Source organism: Channa argus, chromosome 14 (genome assembly GCF_033026475.1).
Source record: "Channa argus isolate prfri chromosome 14, Channa argus male v1.0, whole genome shotgun sequence".
Lineage (NCBI taxonomy): Eukaryota > Metazoa > Chordata > Actinopteri > Anabantiformes > Channidae > Channa > Channa argus.
The window spans coordinates 8,037,838-8,052,618 of record NC_090210.1 but is presented as its reverse complement, the minus strand read 5'-3'; the positions used below and the strand labels follow the sequence as shown (position 1 = coordinate 8,052,618).

General features: G+C 39.2%; 1 protein-coding gene across 4 annotated transcripts in view; it reads left to right on the top strand.

Moving 5' to 3' along the window:
- The first annotated feature begins 2,131 nt into the window (after nt 1–2,131).
- mast3a (microtubule associated serine/threonine kinase 3a) overlaps nt 2,132–14,781 on the top strand; it is a 30,380-nt gene continuing 17,730 nt past the window's right edge. For 2 of the 4 annotated variants that reach the window (XM_067473930.1, XM_067473928.1), the window contains exons 1-5: nt 7,491–7,961; nt 10,486–10,574; nt 10,835–10,907; nt 12,793–12,813; nt 13,038–13,116. In XM_067473930.1, coding sequence (XP_067330031.1) covers nt 7,876–7,961; nt 10,486–10,574; nt 10,835–10,907; nt 12,793–12,813; nt 13,038–13,116 — 348 coding nt within the window. In that variant the 5' untranslated portion in view covers nt 7,491–7,875. Of the gene's footprint in view, nt 2,659–3,819; nt 3,852–7,489; nt 7,962–10,485; nt 10,575–10,834; nt 10,908–12,792; nt 12,814–13,037; nt 13,117–14,781 lie in introns of those variants that run through there. The other 2 variants (XM_067473932.1, XM_067473931.1) reach the window with 2 other exon arrangements.

Below are 14,781 nucleotides of genomic sequence, written 5' to 3'. Positions count from 1 at the left end.
AGGGCCATAAGCCAAAAAGCTACAAAATCCCCACCATTTCCTCTAACTGTAAAAATAAGAAGTTACTATTGGAGTAAGATGTGCAGTGAGTTTCTGTGCAGTAAGTCACTAAGGTGATGAAATAATCATGTGCTTGGTGAGGTGAGACTGCTTTGGAAGGTGAAAGTGTGTGAAAGGTTTTATGTGACTCATAACACAAACTGGCTCTGCTGTTCAAACCATCATGTAAGACTGTCTCTGTCTGTCTCTCTATTCTATGTCAGTTTCTATTTTTCCTCTCTTTCATTGCATATTGTAAAGCGAGAGACAAAATGCACAAAACCACAGACTTGACCTGAAAGAGAAGTTCCTTTAGAATGTTGCTGGGTTTCATCACACACTCAGATAACAACCTACAGAGATGTTAGCTGGTATAAACTCAGATAAAGAAGAATATGATTATGCACTTTTGTCATGGCACTGTGAAGTGGTTGCCTTTGTCTTTGTACTTGGACCTCCACCTTTAAAAGATGATATCAGGATAGCAAATAATTTAAAAGAAACTCCTGGATAAAATTTGAATTGTTTTGTTGTGTTGCCTCATGCCAAACAGGAAACAGCCTTAAGATAAGTTACTTCTCTAATAACATGCTTACCACTCAGACATGCAAGCTGTGACCACATTCACAGAGCAATTAGAGTTGTGAAAGCTTAAAGACATAAAAGTAAAGTGAAGGTGCTTTTAAAAAACATTATAACTAATCATTGTCAATCATTTAAAATTTTGGGGTCAAGAGGATAAATATAAATTGAATTCAGATTTGGTGTGACCATCACAGTTTACCATGGTACTGAAAGCACTTCAGAGAATTTGATCTGTCTCAGTGTCCAGACTGACATGATGATGTTGAGATAAGGGTTCAAGTAGGTATTATACCATCTGTCGCAGGAATCTTTGATCTTGTCTCTGAAGGTGGTTCTTTACAACTCTGGATGAATATTCATTGACATGCTGCAAAATTAATTTGGAAGAAATCAGACGCCTCCATAAGGCTATTGTTAGATAGATTTGAATCTTAACCCCTAAGTGTTAATGGCAAATATATTTCAAACAGGTGCAGAAGCTGGTGTTTTCTGTAGCCTATTTGTACTCCACCCTACAACTTTTTATTCATTCTTTCTTTAATTTAATCTTCCATACATCGCTTTTTTCAGGCTGTTCTCCACCTATAAGGGTTAACCCTACTGTATTGCCAGTAGCAATGGAACGGACACGCTTGAGAGGGGAGAGTCGTGTACAGACCAGTGACGCACCCTTGTGGCCATAAAGCGATAGTACACAGCTTAATTTGGACCATGGAACATGGGAAAACCTGAAACTGACAACTAACATATGAAACACATATGAAGATGAAGAGTTCTTCAGGCAGCGTATAAGAGCAAAGCCTTTGATTTCCAGAATATTTTCCACAATATTTATCTTATGTTAAATAAGCCGATGTTGTTTGGTAGCTCAGGAAACAACAGTTGTGTAGCACTATACAACACACATTTCACATAAGACTATACTATTTAGGACTTTTTTAAACCCCAAAATTCAACCAAACAAATAAATAACAAAATGATTAGCAAAATAAGAAAAAAAAAAAGAAAACAATGTATAACCCCAAACTAGAAAAGGGATAAACTGTGAATAAAAGCTTAATAATTTGCCATCATACTTGGTGTGCATTCTACTCAAACACCACAAGATGAAACAAACTCACTGCAAGTGTTTCTGAGCTGCTTATGATAAATGCTCTTTTGACACCTGATTTAAATCACTCTGACTTCTGAGAACAAGGAAGAATTCATGTCCCCTCCAACTTACATAAAAGGACATGTGAGAGGACCAGAACAACAGACTTCATCCATTGTTGTATATGGAAAAACATCGTGCCACTGCGTGACGGGCTCAGATCATTCACCGCTTCAAAGAACAATTGTTGTTCATCCTCTCTCTGTAGAGCTTTCATTTCACCACAGTGATACTATGTTATTTGACATTAACTGCGACTGGCTAGTGTGCAGCCAACTGTCCTGCCTGTGGCAGAACATATGGAGGGCAAGAGGAAGGCATGTGTTTGTGTGGGGGGTTTAGTGCTCTGATGTCCACTTCATGCCTTTGCACCTGCAGGTTACAGACAGTCCCGTATCATAGTGACCACGTAGGACTGACGAGAGCACACTAGACCCAGTCGGACCATCTCTCTGAGGCATGCAGTGACGTGGAAGAAACTTGATACTTTCAGTGTTTGTGTAGTTATGGCCTTTGACCTAGCAAATGCAAGTTTAACCAGTATTAAGAGCTCGTCACAGAATATGAATAAGCTGCTTGTGGGGACGACACAACTTCTAATTTCAAGGTCTAGCCTGACACCCTCCCTCTCCATCTCCTCCCTCCCCTCTCGATCAGGTGATCGGGAGCCGATGTCGATCGTGCAGCTCGGCCCAAGGAGGAGGAGGTGGAGAAGGTGGTAGTGTTGGTGGTGCAGTGGCGGTAGCAGCAGAAAGGAGGACTATCATCTCCCGGGGAGAGGACGGAGCGCAGCATGGGCTGATCGGAGATCCGATTTGGTGTGTCTGCTATTGTCTTCTATGATGGATGAGCCAAATATCCTGAGACGCCGAGGTCTGCAGGTAAATGAAATTGTCTTGACAGCCTCAGACGAGGGTTCCAAGAAAACGAAGAATACGTTAATAATAATGATGCGAGGGACTTCTCCACGATTTCTCTTCTTGTTTAGCTGCTGATTCGCTATATAGCCTGCGATTTATTTTAAAACCTATTACATTTATTCTTTATTCCTGATTACATTATGTCGACTTTTTCATTGATTAACAAAGTCATCTTGTCTGATGTCCATCAATCAGGACAGGAAATGGCACCATCCGGAGTCCGGGAATTGTAGCAATTAACGCACAGAACGCAGTTTATGAATCTAAGGTCTGTACAGTGGAGCTGGTCTTGTGTATTTATTTTTGAGATCTCCATCGGCGCTTTGGAGAATCTAGTTGCCTTGGTGATAGGAGCACAAAACCCAACGGTTTTCCATTATGATTGGCAGAAACATCCCTTTAATCTTCTTGAGGGTACCATGTTTATTTCTGAGGAATGTCCAAAATGGGAATAATGAAGTGGGGTTTTCTTGTCCTCCAGTTCATTCAGTTGTGTATTTTGTGCATAAATGAAGTACTGAAAGCTGCATTGTTTCTACTGTGCGTCTGTTGTGGAGGAGGTGATGGGTTGGGGTTAAAAGACTCACCAGCCCAAACTTGGTGTTTCTTTTCAATTATAGCCATACATTCTTCATCATCCATCCATTTCATCTTCTTCTTTACATTCATCTGCAGTTTAGATTTAAGAGCAAGGCAAGTGGGTTTTTGTACATCCCGGCCATTAAATCACTGGAACTTAAAACCGAGTTATCATGCATGAAACTAGGCCATGCTGCAGGAAATGATATTTACAATGCACAAAAATGAAGATAAGCAGAAGTGACAGAAACACTTTTTATACACTTTATGAATAAATGCTGAGACAAAAACAATTTCTCACTGTCATCAGTGTTTATTTTGAAGCAGTGTGTTTTCATATAAGCAGAGTAGTACTAAAACATATTTTTAGAATTTGTCCCTTGATTAAATAAACATATTGATTTGTCACAAAGCACTCTGGTCAAACAATAAACATCGCAAAGAGCAACAGCTGATGTCTGCATTCCTAGAAATACCAAAAAAAAACCCAATAATGTTTGTAAGTTATTCTTAATTAAATCTTTTCCTTTTCTCCTTTTCCAGAAAGAACTGAGTCTCCCTCGCAGGGGAAATGTGTAAGTATTATTATCTTATTTATTCTGTGCCCTCTTAGTCTGTCTGTCTACTATATGTTCACCTCCCTTCTCCTCAAAGCAGTCCAGCCAGGTGTCTTCTTTTCCTTTCAGCTGTTCCCTTTCAGGGGTCGCCACAGCGAATCATGTGCCTCCATCTAACCCTGTCCTCTGCATCCTCTTCTCTCACACCAACTAACTTCATGTCCTCTCTCACTAAATCCATACATCTCCTCTTTGGTCTTCCTCTAGACCTCCTGCCTGGTGTCTGTCACTTATTTGTTTATTGTGCATGCATGCAATCATTTTTTTCAGTATACATTTATTGGAAGCTCTGAAAGAATCTTCAGGATTAAGCAACATCTGAAGATGCTTAAGAGGATTTTCTGACAGACTGAGCATCCCCACTTCTCAGACAGGTTTTAGGAGAGCAGAAATGGAAATATGGTATAAAATCACCCAGATATTCTGACGGTGGGAGAGCTTCTGCAGGCAGGAAATCTTCCCAGTGTGTGAGAATCAATAAGTTGCCCATCTGTTTCTAAAAATCCTCTTACAGGTTAGTAGTCCGAGGTGGTGTTAGTTATCTCTATCTTTTCCCTGTGTAGAATTTAGCCGTAATCAGCTCATGACAGATACAAATTTTGCACAGTCCCAATGAAATTTTACCAATAGAGGAGTGAAACACATGAGCAGCCCAAATTAACTTGACTGTTAGTTTGCTGTTCACAAGGATATTGGCCAACTAAGAACCACATCAGTCTCCTTAACAAAACTAACACATGCAGGGAATTTCCCTTGTGTTTGGTGAACTGTCTGTGAGTCAGAGGAAATGTCAGAGTCACAGAAAACACTAGCAGTAGTACACATCTGAAAGATTTAAATTTTTTTCAAGTTTTTGAAGCATTTGTATTGCTCACTTACAGCTTTTCCCCTTACAGTAAACAAGGAAATATTAGCTTACATGTGTTTCATCAGGAGACGTGTTTGGGTTAAAAGCTGTTTGTCCGAGTAGAGAATTGATTATATCCTTAATAGCTCATTATAGTGTTATATCATAGATTAAAATGAATTTTGATGACAACTGCAATCAAGTGTGGAACATGATGGTTTTTGCAAATTTGGTTTATGCCAGTTTAAGGTCTTATCACAGTATCTCAATCAGATTTTAAATCCAAACATTGACTTGGCCACTCCAAAACCTTAATTGGGTTTCTTTTTTTTAGACCATCACACCACTGCTGTCAAAAAATGGACACACACCTTCCAAATCATTCAACTTTCAACTTTCATTTAACTCATCAGTCCACAGAAATTTGCCCAAATGTTTTTGGGATAATCAAGATGTTTTTTGACAAATCTGAGATGATCCTCTGTGTTCTTTGTGGTCAGCAATGGCTTTTTCCCTGGAACTCTCCCATGGATCTCATTTTTGCCCAGTCTCTTACTCGTTGTTAAATCATAAACACTGACCTTAACGGAGGCCTGCAGCTCATTAGATGCTGGTCTGGGTTCTTGAATGAGCTCCTAGATGAGTTGTTGTTGTTCTGCTTTTTTAGTAATTTAGGTAGGCAGGCCACTCCTAGGAAGGTTCACCACTGTTCCAAGTTTTCATCATTTGTAAATATTTGCTCTAACCGTGGTTTGCTGTAGTCCCAGAGAACTGGGATGGCTTTGTAATCCTTTCTGGACTCTTCTTCTTTTCCTTTTGGCTGTTCCCTTTCAGGGGTCTCTACAGCGAATCATGTGCCTCCATCTAAACCTGTCCTCTGCATCCTCTTCTCTCACACCAACTAACTTCATGTCCTCTCTCACTACATCCATAAATCTCCTCTTTGGTCTTCCTCTAGACCTCCTGCCTGGCAGCTCCAACCTCAGCATCCTTCTACCAATATATTCACATTTTGTCCTCTGAACATGTCCAGACCACCTCAATCTGGCCTCTTTGACTTTATCTCCAAAACATCTAACATGAGCTGTTCCTCTGATGTCCTCATTCCTGATCCTGTCCATCCTCATCACTCCCAAAGAGAACCTCAACATCTTAAGCTCTGCTACCTCCAGCTCTGCCTCCTGTCTTTTCTTCAGTGCCACTGTCTCTAAGCCGAACAACATCGCTGGTCTCACCACCGTCCTGAACACCTTTCCTTTCATTCTCACTGATACTCTTTTATCACACAACACATCCTACACTTTTCTCCACCCGTTCCAACCTGCTAGAACACACCACCTCACCTCTTATCCACACTCTCTGTTGCTCTGAATCATTGACCCTAAGTACTTAAAGTCCTGCACCTTCTTCACTTCTGCTCCCTGTAACCTCAACGTTCCACCTGGGTCCCTATCATTCTCACACATGTATTCTGTTTTGCTGCGGGTAAGCTTCATTCCTTTGTTTTCCGGGGCAGACCTCCATCTCTCTAGATTTTCCTCCACCTGCTCCCTGCTCTTGCTACAGATCACAATGTCATCCGCAAACATCATAGTCCATGGAGATTCCTGTCTAACCTCCTCTGTCAGCCTGTCCATCACCAGAGGAAACAAGAAGGGGCTCAGAGCCGATCCTTGATGTAGACCCACCTCCACCTTGAACTCCTCTGTCACACCTACAGCACACCTCACCACGGTCTTACAGCTCTCATACATGTCCTGCATCACTCTAACATACTTCTCTGCCACTCCAGACTTCCTCATACAATACCACAGCTCCTCTCTCGGCACCCTGTCATATGCTTTTCTGAATCCACAAAGACACAATGCAAATGCCTATGACCCTCCCTGTACTTCTCCATCAGCATCCTCAAAGCATCTGTTGGACTCTTTCTAGGCATGAAACCATACTGCTGCTCACAAATGCTCACCTCTGTCCTTTACTTAGCTTTCCACTTAGATCGCATGTGATGTGTTGCCTTTTGAGATCCTTTTAGGATGCTTAACTTTCTCATACAGGTTCTATCTAAGTGATTACTTGATTCAACAGGTCTGGCAGTAATCACAGTTGATTCATGATTGAGCAGGGGCGGGGGCAATTACTTCACATAGGGCGAGGCAAGTTTGGCCAGCTTTTTCCTCTTAATAAATGGAATTATCATTTAATAACTGCATTTTGTATTTACTTGGGTATCCTTGTGTTATATTAACATTTGTTGATGATCTGAATCATTTACGAGTGACTAATATACAAAAAATAAAAAATAATTTACCTTTGAACCTCAAGTTATTGTTTCTTATTAATAACGAAAACACGTGAATAAATTGCTTTATAGTAGCCTAGTTTTCATTTTAGTTCTATTATAAACAGTGGCTTGGTTCCTGTTAATATGCTCTGAAACAGACCTTAAAATGAAAATCACATGGGCATGTTGCTATACACTGACGGCAAAAATGCAACGTTTATGACTGCTCGTAAACTCAAAAGTGATTGATGTAACCTCGACGTGGCAAGCTATGCATGTCTTACCTCTCTTTCAGATATTATTACATAAGCGCATAAGTACCGGTGGGATTAAGGTATCCCTGAAAATACATACTTTTCACCTCTTTCTTCTTTTCGGTGGTTCATTTGCGTTCCAGTCGTTACACCCAAAATACCCGGCAGTGATGGAAGGCATCACTAGATTAGCTCCTCCTCCGGCGCAAGCTCACGCAGTTGCGCAGTGTGGCGCTGCTGTTGGAAAGTTTGTATCATCCTATGTATTTTGGCGAAGCAGTACCTCGATAATGATGCGTTTTGCTAAAGACGAAATGCTTTGGATATAATATTTGCTTCTAACACGGAGAAAAGGCAGCGCGGACATGGCCATTACAGTAGCTCAGTAGCAGCGAGATGCTGTGTCGTGGGTCTGGGGTCACTTTGTAGCCAAGCTGAATGGAGTTTCTGCCGTTGGACACTGCGTTTTGGCCTAACGTTAGCTGGCTAACCCCAACCAGCAACAACAACTCACCGGAGAACCTGTTTACACGATGCTCCCTCTTTAACTAGAGGATAGTTCTCACATCTGGATTGACTTCGTCAGTCATCACCGCCATGTCTGACCAGAACTACTACTGGACGGTGTTGCCGAGCTACAAAACTAGTTTTGTGACTGGGGCCATGATGAAAAGATCAAAAAGGTAAAGGCAACACAGCCTGCTTCTATAAGAGACGTGATATTCAGACAAACTCGGCATAGACCTGACTGAATTGCCGCAAAAGGAAAAGGGCTGCTCTGCATGTAGATGTCATTAGCTTCCCGCTGTGCCATTAGCTGTGTGGCAAAAAGCAATTTGTTGAACGTCTGTGTTGAGCTATTTGATTCCCAGCAACCCCATCTCAGTGTCTGGTAACATTATCCGCGTATATCTCATGCTGCTAAAGTCACCGGGGTGTCTGTGATAGCCTACACTACGCTACAGTATGTGTCGGTTACATCCGCCCTACTTTTTGTTTCCGACAGAAAAAACGTGGCCATCGCACAGTGGTGTTTGTGTGTGCGGGCAGACTGCATTGTGTGTGTGTGTGTGGGCAGACTGCATTGTCTGCTGCCAGCTGTCGCATAAAGCGACACGAAGTATTGATCGATACACTGATGTTGTTAATGTGCTGCGCTTATTTGAGGTAACGGTGTCATCAGCCCTCACTTAGTATTGCAGAAATAATTTACCTTTCGTGCCCTCAATCGGTTTACAGTGCTCTCATTGGAATTTCTGTTTGATCTCTTTTGTCACAGACAAATGTAGACTAATCCTGTTAGGTTCGATTCGATTAGATAAAACGTTATCGTCATGACACACATACAAGTACAAGGCAACAAAATACAGTTTAGTATCTAACCAGAAGCACAATAATAAGCGCAACATATAGAGCGTGTACAGTATGTACAAGATAGGCACTATCATGGACATAATATACATGTGGAGTACTATGGACTAATATATAGATGGAAGTACTATGGATAAAATAATACACAGATGGAGGTACTATGGACATAATATATAGATGAAGTACTATGGACATAATATACATATGGAAGTTCTATGGACAAATAATGTACAGATGGGAGTACTGTGGACATGATGAATGTGTGTTATCAGATGTTAAGTTTCAACAGAAACTATAAACAGTTATTTACAAGTCATTATGTGGAAATATCATTAGTGTAATAGACATTAATAATAATGCACAACAGAATAAACAGTTGACAGTGCAGTTTATAAGTTAATGCATAATATTCAGTACTTGAATAATTGAAATGAATGAGGACTTGGACTTGATATATGGATACAGTTATGGATTTGTTTCTCAACATAAAGTTATGATAATGGTTTTACAGTTTACATGTGTATTATGGTTTCCTCCCAACTACTGTACAGCCTTTGTATGTCAATGTTTTTCATGTAGCTAGGGAAAATGAATCAGTCATGTAACCCATTCAACCCAGGCTGGCTTTGAATCAAGCTCAGAAAGTATATACTGTCCTTTATCATGAGCAGGCATGTGAAAGCTTTAGATGAACTTCACAGTGACCTATATTAATCCTACTTCATGGCCTTCAAGGCACCAACAATTCACATCTGTTGGTCCCACGTTTAAGTAGCCATTTCACTGCTAGCTCTTGAGAAAGTTCTCTTGTGGTCATGATGATATAGTGTTGATTTCATGCAATCTTTTTGCTCAGTGGGAAAAGTGTCTTTTTATTTATTTGGTGATAATTACATAATAATATATGCCCATAATGCAGTATAACCCAAAGTCAAGCACGTATTTGCTCAACCTGTTCTGAAACTTTGGCTTCTCTGTCTTTTTGGGTTGGGGGCCATATTCTGTCTTAATGTGTCTCAGCACCGACCCAGAAACGTCAGGCTCTGTTGTTGTCTCAGCCCCTAAATTATTTTAGGTCACTGCCAGAGAGAAAGGGAGATTGCAATGTTATCAGTGGAATAAAACTAAGGGCATGATGGAATTTTACAGAATTTTAACGTAGAAACACTAAACAATTAAGAGCTCAGCTTCTCATCTGAATGAAGACTTATCCCAAAGAGTATCCCTCAGGCATGAAGAAACCTGCAGGCACCATTTGTACAAAAACACACAGAATGTGGTCGAAATAACATTTGAATGTTAAAGAAACTTTGCATCTGCCAGCTTTTAAGTATGTCAGATAATACCCTTTGTATGACTTAAAAAACAAGGCCGCATGTTTTTTTAAAAAGTGCAGACGAACATATAAAAACATTTCACAAAACTTTTTCCCACTCTCTCACATTAAATTACACACAATTGTTAATGCTCCATTGTTATACAATACTACGTAGTTCAGGCTCCTTTAATAGTGGCATTTCCAATGTTTTGGTAATGTTTGAGGTCAGAGGTTATTTTAATTTGTTTTTTCAGAGGACTAGAACAGAATAATTGGTTTAATTATTGCTAAATCATCATCCAAAGGTAAGGCAGTTATACTGTGCTTATAAACAATATTACCATTATCCTTACAGTTATCAGCATTTGCCCTATAAAGCTCATAGGTTAACTATGTTTTCTTGTATGCAAAGATTTATTGCACAGAAGAAAGACTGATAAAGAATATGTGCTACTGGGCAATTGTGTTTTTGCATAATGAAATGTTTTCTCCCTTGTGTTTTTTGCCTCCACCTACAGTTCCCGTAACAACAAGAGAAGGAGTTTGGCAGTTGGCTCCCCATCTCCCACACTCTCAAGACCACTTTCACCTCTCCCACTTGCCACAGGTACTCTCTAGGTTACTCATTTAGCTGTCATAAAAGCTACATGGATACTCATTAATTCTTTCAGTCCCTCTGGGTGTATCCAAAGTTTGTGTTCAGGAGTTAACATAAAAATCTTTTTTTCTGAGTGTATGATTGTCATCAACACCAGGACTTGTATACAACACATAAATAGTTATATACATAGTTTCCTTCAGCGTTTACAGATTTTTAAAGTTTACTGTTTTGTGTGTGTGTGTGCGCGCATGCATGCTATTCCTCAGCTGGCAGCAGCCCTTCAGAGAGTCCCAGAAATGTCTCGGCCAGCAGCTCTGCAAATTTCCAGTTTGCCCGCAGGTATGAATGAACTTGGATGTTTTTTGAAATTGACTTGGTCTAAGGTGCTTACATCTTACTACAGTAGTTTTTTTCTTTATTATTTACATAAACTGGAGAACTGCTAACATGAATTGAATTCAAAACATCGGCTCCCAATTAGGTGCATATGTTTATTACATATTACAGTATCTATAGTATTTTATGCAAACGGATGAATTGGTGAATTTTTCCCAGCAGGGTTAATTTGCAGCTAAGCCAAAACCATCTCAAAACATAAATATAGTATCTATAATGCTCACTTATTTTCTACAGAAAGAAAATATAGCTAGATTGTAATTTCTTTGGTGTGTGTGCGTATTTTTCCCAGGGCAATTTTTTTTTCCAGTTGGATATCAAAAACATACCCTGTTCATTAATTGGGCCCCTATAGCTAAATGAGGTAATATTCAAGCAAGCCAACCAGCTGAAATGCCCCAAGGTCCCATGCTGGACATGGATCTTAGCATTTGTCAAGCCAATTAAGGCAGCAAGCCAGTACATGCATTCATTACTTTGAGCTGCTGTGATTATGTGGAATACTTGCAGAACTTCCCCTCTCATCACTCCTCCTTCAACCATGTAAAGACAGTAAAACTGGTATCATGTTTCAGTAGCAGAAAATAGTGTTACCAACATTCTAGTAAGGAGAATTAGGCACAAAACCAACATATAGACTCATTCCAAAGGAGATGGCAACAAATATTTATATGTAGAAGCTTCACCAATATGCTGCCTCTGTGTCATGAAATGGTACTGTAAATGTATAGGCTTACTATCTCAAGCATCACTTGTTATGGAGTTGCATTTAATACAGCCATGCGGTATGACATATTGCACCATAGACTGGGGATGTTTTCAGATAGAATTGCAATACATGATTCTTGTGTGACTCATCAAAATTGATTAAGACCTTTTAAGCTGTCAGTACACATACAAATGCTGTGACTTTTTATATCTCCACTTGGTTGATCTATCATTCACACAAGTCATATAACACTGCGTTTTTGTTGTTATTTTGTCTTTTACACACAAATTAGACTGAAATACAATAGTTGGCATTCACACAAAGAATAAATAAGTCTATTTAATGCAAATAAAGGAGTAACATGGCACGAAACCATCCCAAGGGTGAGGAATAATCATTTAGTTGCAGCTCCTTTTCACCATTAAAGATGCCTTTTTTCACCTTTAGGGTGTGAGGAGTGCAGACACTTACTCATGGTAGTTTTCTTCCCTGTATGCTCTAGGGATCGATTTTTACATTGATTTAAAACTTGTATCTAATTATACTAACTAGCAACAGTACTAAGTGACTTAAAAAGAAATTGAAGATGACATACATGCCGTATATGAACCAAATATCACTAATCCTCAGATTGCAGATCAGAGCCATTATGTCCCAAGAGATGGTTTTGGCTTATGGTTTATGGCTTATGGTTTAAAAACAAAGATGAAATCAATGAAAGATGAAATCGTTTATGGCTTATGGTTTAAAAACAAAGATGAAATCAGTGACATCCAACAGTGGAGATAGAGGCACAAAGTGGAAATTTCACACACAACATAAATATTGATGTTTTATATTTGTATTAGTAACCTAAATGGCTGTTGACGACACTGTTTGAATGTACTTAGTTTGCATATGTGAGTGTGTCTATTTGTCACAAGTTAGGTTTCTGTGGTTTTGAGTGCTGCAGCTTGGTAGGTGTTAAGCAGCAGTAGACCGACACTGAATGCAAGCAGTGACAGACAAACAGGACTGTGACTGGTCCTCCCTCTGTATTAAAACAGTGTTCATTTTTTCTCACTTTTTCTTGCCCTTCCCCTCTTATTCTCTGTTTGTGTTTTCATCTTCCTTCTGTAGCCAACTGGCTCGCACTGAAAGGTAAGAATATGCCAAACTGGTGTTTCTTCTTTTTATTCAATCATTTCAATCATCGGATGTTTCTACTCAGGCTTTAAACTTGCATGGGAAGATCTTATCTGAAAATGAGATTTGCATGTATAAAAGCTTGAAACTGAAGATTGGAGTGAGTCAAAAAGATGTGTAGGTTTTATGTACAAGGACAAGTAAGCACTGAGCAGTGGGCTGCTGTTTTGTCTCTGCAGGGTGGATGGGCGAAGGTGGTCTGTGGCATCAGTTCCCTCTTCTGGATATTGCACCAATGCACCAAGTTCATCGGTATCCGTAAGCTGAGTCTATTTCTTTGTGTTGGCATGTTTCTCCTCCTGTGTCCCTCACTGTCTGCGAGGCCTGGTATTTTTTATTTTTTTTTATCAGATAATCAATCTCTTTCCAAATCACTGGCATGGAAGTATTTAGTGCCTTATGTTATGTATGGTAACTATACAGCATTAGTCATTAGTCCATGGTGTAATATAAACTTATGGTGCGGACTCCTTAGAGAATTTACAGTAAATCCCATCAATTAAGACACAGTATAAATATTAAAAGCAAATACACACACGTATTAATGTTTGTTGAATTACTGTACACTCCAGCACTCTGCACCTGGATCATATTTTAGTCTATGCTATATCTATACATTTGTATTTGAGCAAGATGTGCACACACTTAATTTGCTCAACTCATTTAGGCTAAATTAAAGATTGATTTGTTAATAGTAGAAAGCTTAGGGCTGATCATGTGACTACATGCACATGAATTACAATATGGCCAGAAATAAAGGCAAAATGAGTAGAGTTGAAAACATGATTGGCTTGGGGCTCAACATGTGATTGCAGTTGCATGATTAGTAAGGGTGTCCATAGTGGAAATGCCAAAGATGTGATAGAAGTGAAAATAATAAACCTGCTATGAGAACACCATACTAAATCTGTCAAAAGCGGCTACATTTTCATAACAATTATCAGCAAAGTAGAGTCTGCAGACTGAAGGCTTAAATAACAAATTTCATCGTAAATGTCAAATGAAATGTCATTTGTTCTTGCTAATTTTGTCTCTGAGCTAAGTTTATGTAAATTCACCCATTAAATTTGGATTTATTTACTGTGTAAAAAAATATTTTGTTGTATATAGGTCTAGGTGATGCTTCATATGCAAATTAAATGCACTTTTATAAAATCTAAGATAGCAAATCAATTGTATCTGAATACTTGTTCACGTATAGGTTTCACTCTAAAATGTTATAAATCATGATCAACCTAATTTCCTAGGCTGCACTTTGCAGTCCCTCCAGGAATTTGTGATGTTGTGATTGCAACAAATAATCCTACAAGTTCCCTGTGAATTCTACTTGTCTTTGCCATTTAAAACATCATAGAAACTTTACCACATGCATCACAATTGTTTTAGAAAAGCTGCTGTAAAATCAGGCATTTTAGGCTGCAATATTTTCAAAAATGTCTCCAAAGGATTGGATGTAAGGTAAATGGTAAATAGTCGCTTATATAGCGCTTTTATCCAAAGCGCTTTACAATGTAGCTTCCCATTCACCCCAAAATTCGGGATCAATTTTAAGCCCATGTTACAGATTGAAAAGATCCGTACTCATTAAATAGTCACCACTCTCATCTGGATAACCACGTATAATGAACGGGGCTGGATCATGAGCTGACAGATTGTACAGTGAATGCGACTGCAGTGTATAGCCATATTTAGGCAAAAATAAAAGATTACGGAGGATCCTTAATGATGACAACAGATGAGTGGATTGTTCTCGTGGGGGGGGTTTAAAATATTCTTTGGCTCTTTCAAACATTTTTGCTGGGAAACATTTCTTAGTTGGAATCAATTGCAACTGTCAACTTTTTACAGTAACTTTTCAAGTTTACATAGGATGGTTATTTCATATTCGAAAGATTTATTTTCAATCTTCTGTTACTTTACACA